Source organism: Erpetoichthys calabaricus, chromosome 3, assembly GCF_900747795.2.
Source record: "Erpetoichthys calabaricus chromosome 3, fErpCal1.3, whole genome shotgun sequence".
Taxonomy (NCBI): domain Eukaryota; kingdom Metazoa; phylum Chordata; class Cladistia; order Polypteriformes; family Polypteridae; genus Erpetoichthys; species Erpetoichthys calabaricus.
The window spans coordinates 160,400,824-160,424,024 of record NC_041396.2 but is presented as its reverse complement, the minus strand read 5'-3'; the positions used below and the strand labels follow the sequence as shown (position 1 = coordinate 160,424,024).

The window sequence follows — 23,201 nt, the reverse complement described above, 5'->3', positions numbered from 1 at the left end:
TTTTAAAGCTGAATTATTAACAATATAATTTACTAATTTTGTAACATAAATATTTTACGTAAATTCAGCTAAATTTCCATATAAAATACTGTATATATTTTTTAGTACTGTAGAGAGAACACAAAACAATTGTAGAGGAAAACGCAGCTTGGGATGGTAAAATACTGTACCCCTGTACTCAGAAGCAAGAGTTTTGAAAGTAGCCAGTCTGAGAGTGTTATTCATTTCTCCTTGCTGCTGCCCTGTGACGCATCTCCAGCAGATGCAGCCCAGCTTTCCCGCATCATAACAGTTTACCGCGTGTATCTATCTTGAGTATTTCGCTGAGTGTTCTCGTGTTTTTCGTTTTGTTCTTCTTAAAGCCCTAAAATGCCACCCAAACACCCTGCACCTTCTAAGGGCTCGTTTATACTTCACGCTCAGAACGCATACGTGCACGCATCATGGCTACCAAGCGTTCCCAGCGTTCATTTTACACGTCCTCTGAGCAGGTCCTCAGAAATTAATGCGACATGTGCGTGAGTTGCAGTACCAGCAAAAAGTTGGGGGGCGCAGTTTGATAAAAGTTGGAATGTGACGTCAGAGTCTCCATTTACTATATACATGTGACAGAAACCCTCTATGTGGATCCTATGGGATCGATGTGCGCACTTCAATGTTTGATGAACGGTTCGATGTGATGAAGCAAAATGCCGACATACAGATGCATGCGTGGTGCTGTTATATTCAAGCGTCGCATATTCCTGATTGTAATGACACGATACATTTTAAAAGTCTCACATACCATCTTTTGTGCCGTCTTTTTTTTTTTTTTTTGCAATTTCACAACAGCAACATAATGTACAGCGCTGTATTTGAGCCACAGAGAAAAAAAATTAAGGACATGGTGGAAACGTGTATTTTGTGATTAAAGTGGAAATTTCAGCTTTAATCTTGAAATGTTCTCTTTAACCTCGTAGTTTATCATTAAAGCAGACCGTTTTAAATGTCATCCCAGCTATGAGCTTCTTGGACCCGACAGCAGCGGCAAGCAGCAGTAGATCACCACACAGAACACATTAAATGTATGATATTCCAACTCACTGCACATTTAGAATCTTTAGATTTATACTTGATATCATTTTCATGATGAAATGCATTAAAGTATGTATGTTACAATTTACAGATAAATCGTTAATTTCGTTTAAATAATAAATGCTGTTAATAATTACACACATGGGGGTGATGCGGTGACGGAGCGGTAGCAGTGCTGTCTCACAGGGAGTCACATCACTGATATTCCCTGCTTGGAGTTTACATATTTTCCTGCTGGGTTTCCACACTGTGTTCTGGTTTCCTTCCAAAGATATGCAGATGTGGGGATTTGCTGCCGCTAAAATGACTGCAGTGCATGTGTGTGCTTGTATTCACTTTGAGATGAGCTGAGGCCCCGTCCAGGGATTGTTTCTGCCTCGTGCCCAATGCTTGCTGGAATGGACATATCCCTGGATTGATGGATTTAGTCATTAAACATCCTTTTCAGAGATATTGCGGTAAGGTGTCATTGGAATTTAATGAGTGTTCCAGGCAATTCACAATACAGAGAAGCCGATCCTGTTCTCACTGTGATAATATCTCTCACTGCCACCTGCTGGATTCTTCCAGATTTGTGTAAAGTACGCGCACAAGTATAAAGAGTAAAACACTTGCGTAGCAGGAGCGTCCGCTGCAGCATGCGTCGTGTCGCGTGATGTATAAACCCGGCCTTAGGCTTCTGGCAATGAACCTAAGCATGGGATCCCTATATGTTTCGGGCTCTCAAAGTTAATAATGGCATCGATGTGCCATTCAGACATATAAAACCCTCCTCGCCACCATGAAAAATGTTCCTCCAACCTATCAAGAAACCCCACCAGAAGCAGACCTGTCAGAAGATACGACTCCACCTGAAGCGCCTGAAGAAGAGGCGCCACCTGAGGAGCTATAAATCCCACAGCTAATTCATCATCATCTTCAATCAATCTTCTTCTTCTTCTGGCTGCTCCCATTAGGGGTTGCCACAACGGATCATCTTCTTCCATATCTTTCTGTCCTCTGCATCTTGTTCTGTTACACTCTTCACCTGCATGTCCTCTCTCACCCCATCCATAAACCTTCTCTTAGGCCTTCCTCTTTTCCTGTTCCCTGGCAGCTCTGTCCTTAGCATCCTTCTCCCAATATACTCCGCATCTCTCCTCTGCACATGTCCAAACCAACGCAGACTTTGTCTCCCAACCATACATCTTGAGCTTAATAATAATGTACTCATTTCTAATCCTATCCATCCTCATCACACCCAGTGCAAATCATAGTATCTTTAACTCTGCTACCTCCAGCTCTGTCTCATGCTTTCTGGTGAGTGCCACCGTCTCTAACCCATATAACATAGCTTGGCTCACTACCGTCCTGTTGATCTTTCCTTTCACTCTTATTGATACCCGTCTGTCTCTTCTCCACCCATTCTACCCTGCCTGCACTCTCTTTTTCACCTCTCTTCCTTAATACCCATTACTCTGTACTGTTGATCCCAAATATTTAAACTCAACCACCTTCGCCAACTCAAGTCCTTGCATCCTCACCTTTCCACTGACCTCCCTCTCATTTACACACATGTAGTCTGTCTTACTCCTACTAACCTTCTTTCCTTTCCTCTATAGAGCATATCTTCACCTTACCAGGGTCTCCTCAACCTGTTCCCTACTATCCCTACAGATCACAATGTCATCAGCAAACATCATAGTCCATGGAGACTCCTGTCTAATCTTGTCTGTCAACCTGTCCATCACCATTGCAAATAAGAAAGGGCTCAGAGCCAATCCCTGATGTAATCACACCTCCACCTTGAATGCATCCGTCACTCCTACCACAGACCTCACCACTGTCACACTTCCCTCATACATGTCCTGTACAACTCTTACGTACGTCTCTACCACTCCTGATTTCTTCATACAATACCACAGCTCCTCTCGAGGCACCCTATCATATGCTTAATCCAGGTCCACAAAGACGCAGTGCAACTCCTTCTGGCCTTCTTTATATCACATCACATCTGTGGTGTTCTTTCTTGACATGAAACCATACTGCTGCTCAGTAATCATCACCTCACTTTTTAACCTGACTACTCTTTCCCTTAACTTCATGCTGTGGCTCATCAGTTTTATGCCCCTGTAGTTACTACAATCTTGCACATCATCCCCCTTATTCTTAAATATTAGCACCAGTACACTTCTTCTCCAATCCACAGGCATCCTCTTACTTTCCAAGATTCCATTAAACAATGTGGTAAAAAACTCCACTGCCATCTCTCCTAAACACCTCTATGCTTCCACATGTATGTCATCTGGACCAACGACCTTTCCATTTTTCTTCCTCTTCATAGCTGTCCTTACTTCCTCCTTGCTAATCCGTTGCACTTCCTGATTCACTATCTCCACATCATCCAACCTCTTCTCTCTCTTGTTCTCTTCATTCATCAGCCTCTCAAAGTACTCTTTCCATCTGCTCAACATACTCTCCTAACTCGTGAGTACGTTTCCATCTTTATCCTTTATCATCCTAACCTGCTGCATATATTTCCCAGCTCGGTCCCTCTGTGTAGCCAATCGGTAGTGGTCCTTTTCTCCCTCCTTAATGTCCAGCCTCTCATACAACTCATCATATGCCTTTTCTTTAGCCTTAGCCACCTCTCTCTTCACCATTATCTCCTTATACTCTTGTCTACTTTCTGCATCTCTCTGACTATCCCACTTCTTCTTTACCACCCTCTTCCTCTGTATAGTCTCCTGTACTTCCCCATTGCACCACCTGGTTTCCTTTTCCTCCTTCCTCTGTCCAGATGTTACGCCAAACACCCTTCTTGCTGTCACCCTTACTACATCTGCTGTAGTTTCCCAACTGTCTTGTAACTCTTCACTACCACCTAGGGAATCCATTCCCGGGCTCCCGGACATTTTTCATTCCCACATTCCCGGGAGTGAAACTGCTGTAATTCCCGGGAAAATAGGAACGGCCAAGCTCGCATATACAGCATGTAAAAGTGTAAAAATCGATCAAGAAATAACAGAGTTATAGTTGAAAATAATTAAGTTGGCGTCATTGCTGCAGCTTGCCCTTCATCAGACAACAGCTTTGAACAGCAACTTGAAATTGCAATGAGTGAGTCTGTTGCATCTGCATTATCTGTACCAAGAAACTTGCCATCACAAAATGATGACAAGAAACTGGATGCATCAGTAAAAGCTGAAATGGCGGTGTTTCAGAGCAACGGCAAGCGCGGGCGTTGTTTAGAACAAGTGTATCAGTATCTGATGATTGTGCTGCCTACTTCAGTGGAAGCAGAGTGTGCTTTCTCAGTGACTGGCGTACTTCTGCACGAAGGTGCGCTCTTGCCTGGACGACCGCACGCTGGACACGTTGTGCTTTCTACGCTCTTATTACCGCAACTAAAGATACATGTACTTATATGACAGCATGAACTGCTTGTAGATAAGGTTAGTCTTTTATTTGTGTCAACATATTGCAGTGGTTTTATTAAAAATAAGTGTTGGTCGTTCTAAAACCATTCACATGTGAGATGCCCGTGCACTGTGTCATTCCCGGAAATGAAATGTGGGATTCCCGAATTCCCAGGAATGGATAAACCCATCCAGGAATGGATTCCCTACTACCACCCGGTGCCTGTTTCACCTTCTTCCTAAACTCAAGCTTGCAGTCTTCCTTTTTTAACTTCCACCATTTGATCCTTGGCTCTGCCCTCACTCTCTTCCTCTTCTTGATCTCCAGCGTCGTCCTACAGACCACCATCTTATGCTGCTTAACTACACTTTCCCCTGCCACCACTTTGCAGTCTTCAATCGCCATCAGATTGACTCTTCTGCATAGTATGTAATCTACCTGTGTGCATCTTCCTCCACTCTTGTACATACCCTATGTTCCTCCCTCTTCTTGAAATACGTACTCACCACAGCCATGTCTATCCTTTTGGCAAAATCCACTATCATCTGACCTTCTTCATTCCTCTCCTTGACACCATACCCACCCATCACCTCCTTGTCTCCTCTGTTCCCTTCACCTACATGTCCATTGAAATCTGTTCATCACTTCATCCAACTCACTCCAAAAATCTTCTTTCTCATCCATCGCACACTTCTTTCTCATCCATCGCACACCCAACTTGTGGGGCATATGCGCTAACAACATTCATCATCACACCTCCAATTTCCAGCTTCATAATCATTACTCTGTCTGACACTCTTTTCACCTCCAAAACACTCTCGACATACTGTTCCTTCAGAATAACCCCTACCCCATTTCTCCTCCCATCCACACCATGATAGAACAATTTGAATCTACCTCTGATCCACCTGACCTTACTCCCCTTCCATTTAGTCTCTTGCATGCACAACATATCATCCTTCCTTTTCTTCATCATATCTGCTAACTCTCTCCCCTTACCAGTCATACTGCCAACATTCAAAGTTCCTACCCTCAGTTCCACTCTCTTTACCTTCCTCCTACCTCAGGATACGTGTCCCCCCTCCGGTTCTTCTTCTTCTTCGGCCGACAGTAGCCCAATTTCTGCCAGCACCCTGTTGGCTAACAGTACTGGTGGCGGTCGTTGTTAACCCGGGGCTCGACCAATCCGGTATGGAAAACTGTATTGTTGTCTGCATATTTGGCAAAATTTTACACCAGATACCCTTCTTGACATAACCCTCCCCATTTATCCGGGCTTGGCACCGGCATGAAGAAACACACTGGTTTGTGTATCCCCTGTGGCTGGGTTATCATCTTCAATCAATATCATTCATTATTGTTGAGTACCTGTACATTTTACTGTATTTTTATTAAATTATTACTGTATTTGCCGTACTTATACCAAAGAAAACGACAGCTCATACCAAAGAAAACGTGCTTGTATGAATTACAGTAAATATAAGGATAACATCTGTATTTTACATTCTACCCCTGCGGGAGACATAGCAGTACATTTCTGTACAGTATACGGGTTTACCTTTACATTCTTTTTTTTTTAATGTATTCTGCTGAGTTTGAAATGAAATTAAAGTGTTTTGGGGGCATATTTTAGGTTTAAACTATAAAAATAGGCATTTTTTTGACCACGTTCAAAATTCATAGTTTTTCACAATTCGCAGGTGCTCTAGGAATGTAACCCCTGCAAATTTCTGGGGTCGACTGTATATCCCATATGAGATGGCTTTACAATACATGGTATAACCACAGAGTACAGCAGATAGGAACTGAAAAGACATGTTCAGTCTGTACTTCTGGTGTTGTTGTGCTTCATTACTTTAGTCTTAACTCTAAATTACCTAAATTGTATAAGTATAACACTTATTCTATCTTGGTCACATCTGTTGCAAATTTAATGTAAGTATTTATTGTCACAGTCACGATGTCATGATTTTTTGATCCTTCCGGCATACCCCCAATGGCAACCTGTAATCATTGAAGTTTGTCATAGGTATGTTTTCAGTCCATTACAATTTCATGTATTATAATGTTGGTTACTATTATTTGCAAGAACAGAAACTTTATGGTTCACAAATAAAAATTGCTCAGTGTAGTTCATCAAAATCACAAACTGAATAACTTAAAGGAATAGTCCACTCAAAAATATTTTTTTTTTTATGTTACCGTATGTGGTTTTTAGTGATGGCTGTCAAAAATATTTTAATCTCATTTTTTCATGGAGAACAGAGTTAAGTAGGATGCTGATCATATATGAATAACAGTTTGGAGGAATGTTTTATTATTTATCCCTAGAAAACAGTTTCAGCTCACTGATATTTCTAAGGATTCCTGGCGTGAACAACTCCCTTCAAGTCATGCGGCAGGATCTCAGTTGGGTTATAGTCTGAAAACTGACTTGGCTATTCCAGTCCATTTTCTTCTGTTAAAGTCATTGTGTTTTTGTTTCACTCTGTTGTGTTTGGCCATTGGCTTGTTGCATCATCCAACTATTGTAAAGCTTCAGGTGAAGTACCGCTACATGGCATGCTCCTGTAAAATATCTGGGTGGGATTTTGATTTTGAAGACAGCAAAACAGCACCAAACCAAGACGCCCCTCCACCATGCTTCATTATTTGCTCTTGATGTTCAGTGCATTCTTCTTTCAAACATAATGTTACACACTTCTAGATTGTTCACTTTTTCTTTCATCCATCTGTAAAACATTGCCTCAGAAGTATTATGGAAAATCCAGGTGTTATTTGAGGTGTGCAGCATTATTTTTTGTAAAGAGCAGTCCTGCATGGTTTGTTACCCCAGAGTTCTTTTTCAGCTCTATCAGCTTTGCACATTGTGCTGTTTCTGTGATCAACGCCATCCCCAAGGAGAGTAAATATTCCTTCATTTGCACACAGTTTGTCTCCTTATGGTTTGATGAATATTCAAGCCTTTAAAATTGACAGCTTAGCCTTTATTAGCTTTATAATAATAATAATACATTTTATTTATATAGCGCCTTTCCCATGCTTAAGGCACTTCACAGAGTTTAAGAAAGAACAGCAGGATATACAGTATATAGCATTGTCCTAAACCAGATAAATACATAAAGAAGAGTAAGATAGGCTTTTTTCTCTGAATTTACTAACAGACAACATAATTGATAGTCTAGCACACACACACACAAGTTACATGAGCATCTTGACATAGAGGTAAACCGAAAGAAGGGTAATAAAGTCAGGTAGATCTAAAAGCTTTCCTGAACAGATGTGTTTTGAGTTGTTTTTTAAAAGAATTCATGGAGTCAGCTGATCTAATTAATTTCGGTACGTCATTCCAGAGTCTGGGTGCTATATAGCTGAAGGCCCTGTCACCCATGGAGTGTAGATTAGTGTGGGGTACAACAAGTTTGCCAGAATCAGAGGGCCTTAGTGGGCGGACATGCATATAATGATGGAGAAGGTCACTGATGTAGTGTGGCGCAAGGTCGTTTAACACTAGAATTACCAGAGCCTACGAGAAAACTCGTAAATCCGGCCCACCTTAAATCCATTCACACCTCTCTGTCAGTGTCTTTTGTCCTGTAAATGTGCCGATTAAGACAAGCAGCAAGCAGCCGGCTATTCCATCCCCCCACCGTCGCAGAACGTTCACAAAGTTCTCCCAACTCATGCCTTGTTTGATTATCTGGGAGTGAGTGAACTGCTGGGGTTTTGGAGTAGAAATAATAGATCGTTATTTAGAACACAATTCATTTCATGTGTGTTCCGTTTCTACAGTAATCTGTGTAAACACATTGTTAAAACAGAAACTTTTTCATATTTTAGTAATAAATGTTACAAAATGTAGGCATGAACTATAGAATGTGTGAAGTCTGAAGTCCAAAGATCAAATAAACACTTTCACAAAAGGTTCAAGGACGATACAACAGCTTCCGTGTCGTAGCGGTAAGATTTGCCGACTTATAATCAAGAGTTCCCGGTTCGATCATGACTGTCTCCTGTATTTGCTGTTTTCAGTAGTGAACTGCTCTTATTGTTAATATTATACAGTACACACATGCATTTGGTTTGAGTCTGTCTGCCAAGGGGAAGCATCTAAATACAGAAAAGCAGAGGACCGAGGACAGAGCCCTGAAGAACTCCTTGTGTGACTGGCGCTGTGTTGGACCTGCTGTTGCCAAGACTAACAAACTCTTGCCTATCAGTCAGATAGAACTTGAACCACTGGAGGGCAGTGCCAGAGATACCCAGCATGTTCTCCATTCTGGACAGTAGAATGTCATGTCTGACAGTGTCAAATACTGTACTGAGGTCTAACAGAATTAATTTGCTGGTTTGTCCAGAGTCTGCTGCCATAAGCCACTCATTGGTTACCCGTAGCAGAGCAGTTTCACAGCTGTGCTGTGCTCTGAAACCAGACTGAAAGGGTTCCATCAAATTATTAGAAGTTAAGTAGTTGGTGAGTTGGGAAGCTACAACACGCACAAGAACTTTTGACAGAAAAGGTAAGTGGGAAATAGGCTCAAAATTGTTAGGATTGTCAGCATCAAGTCCACACTTTTTTAGCAGTGGAGTTACAGAAGCTATTTTAAAAGTGAGCGACAGAAAGCCAGTGTCAAGGGATAAGTTTATGATTGTTGTAATAGTCGGGATTATGGCATGAAGGCCGGATTTAAGTAGTGTGGTGGGGATGGGGGTCCAGTACACAAGTAGTTGGCCTGATCTTACAAAGCAGGTCATTAACAAAAGCAGATGTGACTGGTGAGAACTTAGAGAAGGAGCTGGATGGAGTGAGAAAACAGGGAAAGATATAAACAGATGATGTATTTATGTTAGTTGAATTATTTAGATCTTTAATTTTGTTACGGAAAAAGTGGAGGAATTTCTCACAGACTTCAGTGGAAGAGGTAGTTGTGCCAGATGCGGGTTGGAGTAGTTTATTAACTACAGAGAACAAAACCCTTGGGTTATCGTGGGCACTTTCTATTATTCTGCCATAATGGGTGTTCTTGGCAGCAGTTAGTGCTTCTCTGTAAGCTCTTTGGGGTCAGAGAAAGCCTGGATGTGCACGGTGAGGCCAGACTTACGTGACATTCTCTTAAGACGTCGGCCAGCTGCTTTCATAGATCACAATTCTGAATTATACCAAGGAGCTGAACACTTAAAAGAAACCTCCTTATGTTTTAAAGGAGCTGTTTTATCTAATGCTGAATGAAGGGCTGTGTTATAGTGGTATACAAGACTGTCTAGTGTTGATGGAATAGGTGAAGACAGTAAAATATCAGAAATTGATCCAGAAAGGATAGATGGACAGATATTTTTAAAGTTTCTGTAAGAAATTTGTCGTTTACAGGTAAGAGGAGGGAGAGGTAATGAGACAATGAAAAGTACTGCTTTATGGTCAGAGTCCCAAATCAGTGCTGTAAGTATTGGCAACAGATAGTCCAGATGTGCAGATCAGATCCAATATTTGACCACCAGAGTGGGTGGGAAAATCAACATGTTGTGTCAAGTCAAAACAGTCCAGTAAAGATAGTAATTCATTTCTCAGTGTAGATGTGGGGATGTCAATATGGATGTTGAAATCACCAAGAAGAATGACTCTCTGGGAAAAGGAACTTAAGTGGGTTAATAGTTCAGTCAGATCAGATAAGAAGGATGCATTGTATTTTGGAGGATGATAAAGAACAATGAGTAAGACAGGACCTGATTCCTTTATTAGTTTAAGAGCCAGACACTCGAAAGACAATGGACAATCAATTGGGATTCTTTTGATGTTTGACTCCACTCTGACAACTGCTGCAAGTCCTCCGCCTTGTCTTGCGCTACTAGGCTCTGTGAGGAAAGTGTAACCAGGTGGTGTCGCCTCTGTGAGAGACGTAAATTCATTCGGTTTTTGCCAAGTCTCCGTTAAACACAACATATCAAGTTTGGTGTCAATGATGAATTCTTTCAGCACCAATGCTTTGCCATTAAGAGATTTCGAATTAAACAATGCAATATTAGTTGATGAGACATCTTTTTGCACAGATCCGTGACCGGAGTTTATTTTCACATACTGTAAATTTGGCACACTGACACTTCTATTTCCAGGGCCATGAGTAGGACGGCGTATTCCTGAGAAAATGCTGTCTGTGATCTTTTCATTCACAGCCTGGTGCTGGTGGTGACCTGACCCATGATGTACATATTTTGGGCGCCGCAAAATACTGGTGTCTTTTAGGATATTCCATTCAGACCATTTGCTCTGGACAAACTGTTTAATATGAAGGAGTTTGTCATGAGAGTATTTTAGCATGATACTGAGCAATACTTATCTGATAGCAGTGAAGAAGCAGCACACCGGAGCCGGTGAGACAGGCGGGTGCGGTGGTGCAGATGAGCAGAGATAGCAAAGCAGCAGAAAGCATAGCAGGAAGGGGTTGCAGGATTTGGAGGTTCCAACATACAGCCACAGACAAGTAACGCTGGGTATTACAGGCGTAATCACCCCAAAGCCACAAGCCAGGTGGGTGTGAACATCAGATCAGTTCTTAGTCATAAAGCACAATAAAGTGAATCAAGAGCAGACCAGCATAGCAACTATAATCAAGGAGAAAGGTCATCCCAGGCTCCTAGATCGCCTGGTACAAAGAAATGTTCGTAGGTCTTGTCCCGTGATCCACAGATTCAGTTGTCCCTGTAAAAGTAAAGTCCGTAAAAATTAATCCAAATCCATACAATTCGAGTCTGCTGCATCCACGATATATACGTACAATAAAGAAATAAAAGAAGTGTAAAAAAGTGCAGGATTAAGGCGAATTTTACAAAAAGTGTTGTTAACAAGGAGGAGCGGCAGCAGCATGCATACGCCGGCGTCCCCTCCACTGTAGTCATCATTTATATATCTCTACAATTTTTCTAAGGCCCTCTTACATTTGTTTTGCTTACTCTTGGCTCACGTAAGCAGATTTTTCTTCAGAAAAATCAATTTTGTCAGTAACCAAACTTTATGTGCCTTTTTATAGCGTGGGACATCTCCAATTGTGTCTCATTGATTGGCTCCCCTAGCTCTAGCTCTAATTGACTATTGGAGAAGTCGTAAGCCTATAGGTTCACATACGTCTTCCTACCCAGACTGTGAATGTTTAAGTGATGCATTCAGTATTGACAAGAAAAAGTATACAGTAATCCCTCGCTATATCGTGCTTCGCCTTTCACGGCTTCACTCCATCGCGGATTTTATATGTAAGCATATTTAAATATATATCGCGGATTTTTTGCTGGTTCGCGGATTTCTGCGGACAATGGGTCTTTTAATTTCTGGTACATGCTTCCTCAGTTGGTTTGCCCAGTTGATTTCATACAAGGGACGCTATTGGCAGCTGGCTGAGAAGTTACCCAACTTACTTTTCTCTCTCTCTCTCTTGCGCTGACTCTCTCTGATCCTGACGTAGGGGGTGTGAGCAGGGGGGCTGTTCGCACACCTAGACTATACGGACGCTCATCTAAAAATGCTGAAAGATTATCTTCACGTTGCTACCTTCAGTGTGCATCTGCTTCGTGAAGCGACATGCTGCAAGGTGCTTCGCATACTTTAAAAGCTCAAAGGGCACGTATTGATTTTTCTCTGTCTCTCTCTCTCTCTCTCTCTCCCTGCTCCTGACGGAGGGGGTGTGAGCTGCCGCCTTCAACAGCTTTGTGCCGCGGTGCTTCGCATACTTAAAAGCCAAACAGCCCTATTGATTTGTTTGCTTCACTCCTTTGAAGAGGAAGATATGTTTGCATTCTTTTAATTGTATGAGGAACTGTCATCCCTGTCTTGTCATGGAGCACAGTTTAAACTTTTGAAAAAGAGACAAATGTTTGTTTGCAGTGTTTGAATAACGTTCCTGTCTCTCTACAACCTCCTGTGTTTCTGCGCAAATCTGTGACCCAAGCATGACAATATAAAAATAACCATATAAACATATGGTTTCTACTTCGCGGATTTTCTTATTTCGCGGGTGGCTCTGGAACGCAACCCCCGCGATGGAGGAGGGATTACTGTAGTTGTTTTTGTTATTAGTTTAAGTAAATTGCTTTTGACTATTATTGTGACTTACCGTAGATACTCGCGTATTAGTCGATCTCACAGATAAGTCGAGTGTATTGTTTAAGCCGACAATTACGAAATTTGTTATGACCCGCATATAAGTCGAGGGTAAAACTTGACAGCTATCAGAGATAGAGGGCGACAACCAGCTGTTAATGGCAACAAAACTCACTGTCAAGTCACAGGCATTCCCTCTGTGCTTGGAGAAATGCTAGACTCGTTGACTCGGCAACTAATCCTTGCGTGTGCGTGAGTTGCGAAATGTAAAAAAATGTAAACAAAGGCAAGATGGCGTCGATATGTCACAAGGGAGCGAAGCGAGTGCAGAAAAGAAAACACTCGGCAGACGATGTTTTGCACATTATCGCTGAGTCGGACTCTTGATTTTTCAGAATCGGATTTTATTGACAGTGATCAGGAATCAAGCAAGAGAGTGAGAAGCCGGCATCAGCTGATTGGACACCAGCCGATACCGTGCCACCTACGGCAAGGTTCGCGTGGGAGGAATACCCAGACATTGATCCGTGGGAGCCGAACTGGCTACCGGACTTCACAAGACAGCATGGCTTGCTGTTGGACACGACAGATCACCCACTGCTGGACTACTTCAGGCTGCTCTCTCTTGATGCTGATTTTCAGCTACTGTCAGACGAGACAAACAGGTAGGCAGAGAAATTTTTTGAATTGCGAGCTGCACTTGCATTGCATTGATAGCGTGCGTTTCCTTGGTTCTTTTGATTCCAAATCTGGTTGCACGTGGCAGCTAATGGTATGTTTGTTATCCAAAACCTGCAAACGCTAATGCTCAAATTCAAGTATTTCACAGTTAAAGAATTATTTAATGAAATTAGAAAAAAACTAGCTAATTAGCAATAGTATTGCTGGCTTATAATTATTTCAAAGACCATGGGAAACGGCAGATGACCGGTGACTTAACACCGTGAAGCGTTGAGTGTACAATGTCTTTACCTAAATTCTCTGGACAATTGTGTTGCCCTGCGGATAAGTCGACCCTGTTTTTTTTAATTAATTTTAAGGCATAAATTTTTCGACTTATAAGCGAGTATCTCCGGTAGTTAAAAATCATATTATTTTTTCATGAGTAGTTATTCAAGAAGGCCAATAAATTCTAAAGGGTTTGCGGACTTGCAATTGTAAATACTATGTAATATTTTTGCTCATTCACATTTTCAACAATCACGTCATGTGACACCTCATCAAGCAAGACACAAATAAATTAATAGGCAGTCTCTTCTCAGATAGTCACTCCATGGAAACTCCATGCAGGAGCAAAGACCAAGCCAGACCAAAGACTAACCAACATAAGACAGACAGCCACCTAGTAGTAAGCATATGTAAATGAACTACCTATGCTTTAATTATATTTTTGTCACACTCATTTTTTTTTTGTATTATTATTTTGGGTATACAGGTAGTCCCCAGGTTACGGACACTCGACATATGAACGAGGCTGCAGCTGTAACGCATGTGCCTCATTAACTGCCGCTCTGTCATCTTTGGCCGGAGGACGCTGCAAGTAGTGGCTGGAGGGCTGCGATTTCGGTGCTCGCGCAGTGTAGTGTCCCTCGGGCGGCTCCCAGCGGCAAGCGAGTGGTGACTCGTGGTCCATAGTCACTGGGGCCACAGCTATCGCTCGTGTGCAGGACAGAGGCTTAATGGGGCGGTTCGCTGTCCGCCCATTACGCCGCCGCAGCTACTGCTCCTGACTGGACGCAGGCTGGATGGAGCGGTGTAGGGCGTTTCATTGCCTGCCCTCTACACACGGCTCCCCCCGAATCGTTTTCGGTGGACGGCTGGTAATGCTGCAAGCAGTGACCTGGTTGTGGCTGAACGGAGGCCATTGAGGGTGAACGGGGCGGCGGGGGGGTAGCATTGTAGTGTGCTTTGGGTGACTGCCTATTGAATGGGGGCGGTGGTGGGCGATTCACTACACGCCTTTGGCCGCACCGTGTTGGTTCTCGGTGGGCGGACGCATGCTGCAGGCTGCATACTGTAGTGGAGGTGACTGTATGGTGGGTGGGTGGTGAACCTCCCCATGCTACTCCCATTTATTATCAATAGCAAGCCTGCTTGTACTGTTACGAAATTGTCTCTTGTCAGTACACCAGACGTGCTGACGAGGGATGCCTGCCTGCTGTGATAGCTGTACAGTGCTATGCAGAAGAGCTCATCTTAACCTTTTGTCTTCACCCTTCAAGAATGTCTCTGAAACACAAATCTGATGCAAATGCTAAAAAGGTCAGAGAGAGGTGAAACTCCATCATTCATTGGCAGAGCACTTGGTTATAGTCGGTCAACAATAGCATTTATTAGAATAATGTACCTGTTCGACTTACATACAAATTCAACTTAAGTACAAACATACAGTCCCTAACTTGTACATAACCCAGGGACTGCCTGTATTACCATAATACATTAATACATTTGTAACCTTTTCTGCTACCTTTTCTGGTTGACTGGGGTTATGCAGTGTAAATGAAAGGGGGAGGTATTCATCAACAATAGCAGTCAACGTTGACATTGTGGTAAAATTATTCAATTTGGAAGATTTTGTTAAGGTCCTTGTAAAAAAAAGTCTAAAGTTGTATGGGGGTCATCCTGGGACCCTACCATGACAAAACATTTGTCGTCAGCAGGATTTTGGGGTAACTATGTTTTACCCCCTGTTTGCAAATACTGTTTTGATTAGTGTGTGTGTTGTGGTTATTGGGCACCTATTGTGGAGGAGATTGCCATTTGCTTTTCCTACATGGGCAATAGCCTGTGGGGGATTCACCAAAAGAAGTAAACCTCACAGTTTGAGTAAAATATCCTTGGGTGGCAGTGTTTGAGTAAAATATCCTTGGGTGGTAAGTGGCTTTAGCCAAATTATATGAGCTTCCCCACATGTCTAGGTTTTCCTCTAAGGGTCAATGTGGGTCAGCCTTAGGTCTAGGTTATATCTGGGAACATGAGTGTATTGTTCATGCCAAAGCTGCTGAGTCCCTGTGAGGAGTACTACGGAGTGACCGATAGTGTGGGCATCACTTATAATCTCTGCTCAAGCGGATAAAGTTTGTGTGAGTCTGTGTGTTTATATATACTCTTATCATATACAGTGTATATATATATGTATATATATGTATATATATATATATATATATATATATATATATATATATATATATATATATATATATATATATATAATGCGTTTGTTTGTGTGTCGGTAAAGTTACAGAGCTTGTATGGGGAGATTGCTGCTTTCTTGCCAACAGGGTTAGCAGGCTGAAGAAAGACATTTTCCAATAGAGAACAGTACAGTAGAAGTAAGACATTGATAGTTGGTAAGTGGCATTAATCCATGTCTATGAGCCTTTTTGTGTCTTAGTTATCCTCGGGATTCAAGATGTGTCAGCCTTAGGTGTAGGTTATATCTGAACACACAGTTAAGATGTATCAGTCTTTAGGTGTCTAGGTTATTCTCTGGGACCAAGGTAGTCCAAGGCCTAGATTATATCCATGGCCACCCTTATGTTGTTCACACTGAAGCTAGTAAGTCCCATTGTGGAACATTGAGAGTAACAGGCATTGTGGAACATTGAGAGTAATAGGCATTAAAGGTGTCACTCATAAAGAGTGCTTAAGTGGTTGGGATCTGTATGTGTGTATGTGTTTGAGTTAGTTTAAGGTTCAAGAGTAGACCAACCCGTAATAAATTTGGGATATAATATCAGATTATAGTAGTGTAAAGGTGAATAGGGTCAGTTTGAATTGAACTGATTGTCACTTTGACTAAGGTTATTCTTCTTCATTTTTCAATAGAGGCTCACCTTTCATTTTTGTTAGATAGATAGATAATCTGCAGGAAGGGAAAAATATGCACTAATTAAGTTCACATTGTAGAAATTGAACATGCTCATTATAATAAAGTGCTGGATCTGTGTCTGCTGTGCATGCATCTATATCAGTTACTTATTTAAAATCTTTTGAATTATAGCACTCGAGGTAAGCTGTTTAACCTGTAACATTAGAAAGCATCTGAATTAAAAAAAAAAAAAAAAAAAAAACTTAATAAAGATGCATGTTGTTGAAAATCGGAAGCGTTTAACTTGCAGTGCATGTTGTCTCACTATAGTCTCATGTTCTATCTTCTGTGTAACAGAGAAAAAGTTAAGGGGCTTGCAAAATTTTTTGCTTTTTTGCACAGCAGAAACCATTATAACAGCATCCCATCTCGGAGGCAGAGTGGTGTCATTGTTGATGCAGTCTCTGACAGGTTTACATGTTGGGTACAGATATAATATTAATTACATTCAGCAGTGGAGATTTTTTATTTTTTACCATTATAATTTCTGAGCACATTGTGTTACTGTGGTGTAGTTTTTTTGTTATAGATTAAATGTTTTGAACCTGTGAAATGAGAAGCATGCTGTCTTCTAATATTTAAAGCTCAAAAGCTGTGTGCATGTGTGTGGGACAAACGGAGTAGAACTTAAAATGTTTAATGTTAATGGAAGCCTACTACACTGCCTGGTTTACTATCTGGTTTTGTTTTTGTCTGATAAAAACAAGCATAATCAAAACTAGACACTGACTATGAACAATTTTACACAATTTTATAATTTTTAAAATATTTTCTCATGAAAATCACAGGGTCTTAGGAAGAACAGGGCTCTTACACTTGAATGAGTGTGCGCATTGCAACAGGTACACATGTCATAAATGTAGGGAGGACGGTCCTTGCGTGTGTGAACTGTTAACATTTGAATTTGATGATTGCATAGAGCACTGAACTGACCTCTCTGTACTATTCTTTCCTCTGCATGTCCTGGAGTACAAAAGAAACCGCACCATATAGCAATGTGGAGACTGGCAAGATCGGGGGGAAAAAAAAAACACGCGGTCACTGATTACAACCGCAAGATGTTATGTGAATTAAAGTGAATAATATGAATAATGTTGCATCCGTGCCACAATTTTTTCCGAAATGTACTATACAGGTCATAAAATGAATAATTTCAAATATCTCATATGAGGGGGGACCCAAAAATAACCGGAATTTTGTTGTTGTTAGGTTGGTACTTGTAGTACGTGGTTGGGCCGCTAGGGCGATCTAGTTACACTCCTCACAAGTCAGTCTGCCAAGTGCCATCAGTCTGTAAAGTTGTGCTTGTGTTCAGTGAATTTTTTTGTAAAAGTAGATTGAGCAACAGTGTGAGAAGGAAACGCCCTAATTTGTGGGAGTCGGGCAATTGGTTCTTTCATCATGACAACGCTCCATCTCACACTGCTCTCAGTATTCGCCAATTTTTGGCAAGAAACGGTATGACAACCCTGAACCACCCACCCTACTCACCGGATTTATCTCCTTGTGATTTCTTTTTGTTCCCTCGGATGAAAAAAGACTTGAAAGGAGGGTGTTTTGCTGACATTGAAGAGGTAAAACAAGAAACGACCAGAGCATTAATGGGCATTACTTCAGACGAATTTAAAAAATGTTTCGAACAATGGGACAAACGGTTAGATACAGTGGTGTGAAAAACTATTTGCCCCCTTCCTGATTTCTTATTCTTTTGCATGTTTGTCACACAAAATGTTTCTGATCATCAAACACATTTAACCATTAGTCAAATATAACACAAGTAAACACAAAATGCAGTTTTTAAATGATGGTTTTTATTATTTAGGGAGAAAAAAAATCCAAACCTACATGGCCCTGTGTGAAAAAGTAATTGCCCCCTTGTTAAAAAATAACCTAACTGTGGTGTATCACACCTGAGTTCAATTTCCGTAGCCACCCCCAGGCCTGATTACTGCCACACCTGTTTCAATCAAGAAATCACTTAAATAGGAGCTGCCTGACACAGAGAAGTAGACCAAAAGCACCTCAAAAGCTAGACATCATGCCAAGAGCCAAAGAAATTCAGGAACAAATGAGAACAGAAGTAATTGAGATCTATCAGTCTGGTAAAGGTTATAAAGCCATTTCTAAAGCTTTGGGACTCCAGTGAACCACAGTGAGAGCCATTATCCACAAATGGCAAAAACATGGAACAGTGGTGAACCTTCCCAGGAGTGGCCGGCCGACCAAAATTACCCCAAGAGCGCAGAGACGACTCATCCGAGAGGTCACAAAAGACCCCAGGACAACGTCTAAAGAACTGCAGGCCTCACTTGCCTCAATTAAGGTCAGTGTTCACGACTCCACCATAAGAAAGAGACTGGGCAAAAACGGCCTGCATGGCAGATTTCCAACCACTGTTAAGCAAAAAGAACATTAGGGCTCGTCTCAATTTTGCTAAGAAACATCTCAATGATTGCCAAGACTTTTGGGAAAATACCTTGTGGACTGATGAGACAAAAGTTGAACTTTTTGGAAGGCAAATATCCCGTTACATCTGGCGTAAAAGGAACACAGCATTTCAGAAAAAGAACATCATACCAACAGTAAAATATGGTGGTGGTAGTGTGATGGTCTGGGGTTGTTTTGCTGCTTCAGGACCTGGAAGGCTTGCTGTGATAGATGGAACCATGAATTCTACTGTCTACCAAAAAATCCTGAAGGAGAATGTCTGGCCATCTGTTCGTCAACTCAAGCTGAAGCGATCTTGGGTGCTGCAACAGGACAATGACCCAAAACACACCAGCAAATCCACCTCTGAATGGCTGAAGAAAAACAAAATGAAGACTTTGGAGTGGCCTAGTCAAAGTCCTGACCTGAATCCAATTGAGATGCTATGGCATGACCTTAAAAAGGCGGTTCATGCTAGAAAACCCTCAAATAAAGCTGAATTACAACACTTTTGCAAAGATGAGTGGGCCAAAATTCCTCCAGAGCGCTGTAAAAGACTCATTGCAAGTTATCGCAAACGCTTGATTGCAGTTATTGCTGCTAAGGGTGGCCCAACCAGTTATTAGGTTCAGGGGGCAATTACTTTTTCACACAGGGCCATGTAGGTTTGGGGTTTTTTTTCTCCCTAAATAATAAAAACCACCATTTACAAACTGCATTTTGTGTTTACTTGTGTTATATTTGACTAATGGTTAAATGTGTTTGATGATCAGAAACATTTTGTGTGACAAACATGCAAAAGAATAAGAAATCAGGAAGGGGGCAAATAGTTTTTCACACCACTGTAAGTGTATTTCCGCCAATGGAGAGTACTTTGAAGGAGACTAATTGTAGTTTGTACGGAAAATTAAATTAAACACGTTTTAAAAATATTTCCGGTTATTTTTGGGTCCCGCCTCGTATACCTATGTCTCTGGTTTTTTTTTCTCAGTGCGGCTTTGACATCATGGACCATAAGGTGCATACTAATTCAGCGTGAGCAGGAACACTCAATAAAACTGAATTAAAAAAAAAAAAATTCAAGTGACATTGAGATACGAAGAAGGCATATTCACAAGCGTTTGTGTTTCAAGTTTTATCCCTCCAGATCAGAGAATGTCCAGTTCCATTGCCTCAAAACACCACTCACATCTACAGTTATTCCCAGTTTCAGATAAAAAGTAACAGCATCAGATCCCTGGGTGGGGGGCGGTAGTATGTATCATGATCGTAACTGAGAGAATAAAAGTGAAAAAAAAAAAAAACTTTAACTTTTACAAGTACTATAAATTTACACCGGCTGTTACAAATGGAAACCAAATGCATGTGTTTACTGTATAATATTAACAATAAGAGCAGCTCACTACTGAAAACAGTAAATATAGGAGGAAGTGAGGATCGAACTGGGGACTCTTGATTACAAGTCAGCAAATCTAATCCGCTATGCCACAGAAGCTGTTGTATCGTCTTTGAACCTTTTGTGAAAGTGTTTATTTGATCTTTGGACTTCAGGCTTCATACATTATATAGTTTATTCCTACATTTTGTCATTTACTACTAAAATATGAAAAACGTTTCTGTTTTAACAATGTGTTTACACAGATTATTGTAGAAACAGAACACGCATGAAATGCATGTGTTCCAAATAACGATCTATTATTTCCACTTTAAAACTCTAGCATTTCACTCCCAGATAATCAAGGCAAGAGCTGGGAAAACTTTGCGCACGCTCTGCGAAGGTGGGGGGATGGAATAGCAGGCTGCTTGCTGCTTGTTTTGGTGGGGTGATGGAATAGCAGGCTGCTTGCTGCTTGTCTTTATCGGCACATTTACAAGGCAAAAGACGCCAACGGAGATGTGCGAAGGGATTTAAGGTGGGCCGGTTTTACGGGTTTTTTCGAACGCTTTGGTAATTCTAGTGTTAAACATAAAGAATGCTGGCATTCACCTCCAGTTTGCCCTCTGGTGGTTGTTCTGAGTTTCAACTGGATGATAACATGCATAGAAGACCGCAAGATCACCCCCCACCCTACCCCGAAGGTGGTTGGTTAGGGTCACCCTACAGTACTTTTAGTTGAGTGTACCAAGTTTCATGAAAATCGCTCCAGCCGTTCGGAAGTGATTCTGGAACATACATAAATACACACACATACATTGACTTTTATATGTATATGTGTGTGTGTGTGTGTATATATATATATATATATATATATATATATATATAGTTTATTAATTATTTGTTTTTCTTTATTCAGCAAATTCAGTAAAGTTTTCCTCAGATTGTGTGAATGGTTTCCACAGTATTTTGGTAATAATTGGTCTAACTATGAAATATTTAGTGGTTCCTTTGCTGTTTGGTGTAACTAAGTGAAATTTAGTTTATAGACCAGACTATGTGTTACTGCATGTATTTTAGACAGTACTGAATAGAGCAAATTATCTTATAAACAGGAAGAGGAATATCAAGACATCTGTAAGAAAATTGAAACTTCTAAGCAAGATACTGAAAAAAACAAATTGATAATGGAAAAGTGTCTTGAAGAACTTAAAGAAGCTGAACATAAATACAGAGAACATAAAGATCAAATTAACACTATTACAGATGAAGCTGAACCTCTAAAGGTATGGTTTTAAAAGCTGAGTGCATTTTTTGTCTGATAGTTTTCATGGCTGTGCAGACTGCTTAAGCCCTGGTATGATCCATCCATTCATCCATCCTCTTCCGCTTATCCGAGGTCGGGTTGCGGGGGCAGCAGCTTGAGTAGAGATGCCCAGACTTACCTCTCCTCGGCCACTTCTTCTAGCTCTTACGGGGGAATCCCAAGGCGTTCCCAGGCCAGCCAAGAGACATAGTCCCTCCAGCGTGTCCTGGGTCTTGCCCGGGGCCTCCTCCCGGTTAGACGTGCCCGGAACACCTCACCAGGGAGGCGTCCAGGAGGCATCCTGAACAGATGCCCGAGCCACCTCATCTGACTCCTCTCGATGCAGAGGAGCAGTGGCTCTTCACTGAGCCCCTCCCGGATGACTGAGCTTTTCACCCTATCTTTAAGGGAAAGCCCAGACACCCTGCGGAGGAAACTCATTTCAGCCGCTTGTGTTCGCAATCTCGTTCTTTCGGTCACTACCCATAGTTCATGACCATAGGTGAGGGTAGGAACATAGATCGACTGGTAAATTGAGAGCTTCGTCTTGCGGCTCAGCTCCTTTTTCACCACGACAGACCGATGCAGAGCCCGCATTACTGCGGATGCTGCACCGATCTGCCTGTCGATCTCGCGCTCCATTCTTCCCTCACTCGTGAACAAGACCCCGAGATACTTGAACTCCTCCACTTGGGGCAGGATCTCGCTACCAACCCTGAGAGGGCACTCCACCCTTTTACAGCTGAAGACCATGGTCTCAGATTTGGAGGTGCTGATTCCCATCCCAGCCGCTTCACACTCGGCTGCGAACCGATCCAGAGAGAGCTAAAGATCACGGCCTGATGAAGTAAACAGGACAACATCATCTGCAAAAAGCAGTGACCCAATCCTGAGTCCACCAAACCGGACCCCCTCAACGCCCTGGCTGCGCCTAGAAATTCTGTCCATAAAAGTTATGAACAGAATCTGTGACAAAGGGCAGCCCTGGCGGAGTCCAACTCTCACTGGAAACGGGTTTGACTTACTGCCGGCAATGCGGACCAAGCTCTGGCACCGATCATACAGGGACCGAACATCCCTTATCAGGGGGTCCGGTACCCCATACTCTCGGAGTACCCCCCACAGGATTCCTCGAGGGACACAGTCGAATGCCTTTTCCAAGTCCACAAAACACATGTAGACTGGTTGGGCAAACTCTCATGCACCCTCCAGGACCCTGCTAAGGGTGTACAGCTGGTCCACTGTTCCGCGACCAGGACGAAAATCACACTGTTCCTCCTGAATCCGAGGCTTAACTATCCGACGGACCCTCCTCTCCAGGACCCCCGAAAAGACTTTTCCAGGGAGGCTGAGGAGTGTGATCCCTCTGTAGTTGGAACACACCCTCCAGTCCCCTTTCTTAAAGAGGGGGACCACCACTCCGGTCTGCCAATCCAGAGGTACTGTCCCTGATGTCCATGCGATGTTGCAGAGGCGTGTCAACCAAGACAGTCCCACAACATCCAGAGCCTTGAGGAACTCCGGGCGTATCTCATCCACCCCCGGGGTCCTGCCACCAAGGAGTTTTTTGACCACCTCGATGACCTCAGTCCCAGAGATGGGGGAGTCCACCTCTGAGTACCCAGGCTCTGCTTCCTCATTGGAAGGCATGTTAGTGGGATTG

General features: G+C 42.2%; 1 protein-coding gene across 3 annotated transcripts in view; it reads left to right on the top strand.

The window, feature by feature from the left end:
* si:dkey-119f1.1 (Structural maintenance of chromosomes protein 6-like) overlaps positions 1-23,201 on the top strand; it is a 155,552-nt gene that overhangs the window by 96,266 nt on the left and 36,085 nt on the right. For all 3 annotated transcript variants that reach the window (XM_051925505.1, XM_051925506.1, XM_051925507.1), the window contains one exon: positions 21,348-21,518. In XM_051925505.1, the coding sequence (XP_051781465.1) occupies positions 21,348-21,518 (171 nt within the window). The remainder of the gene's footprint in view (positions 1-21,347; positions 21,519-23,201) is intronic.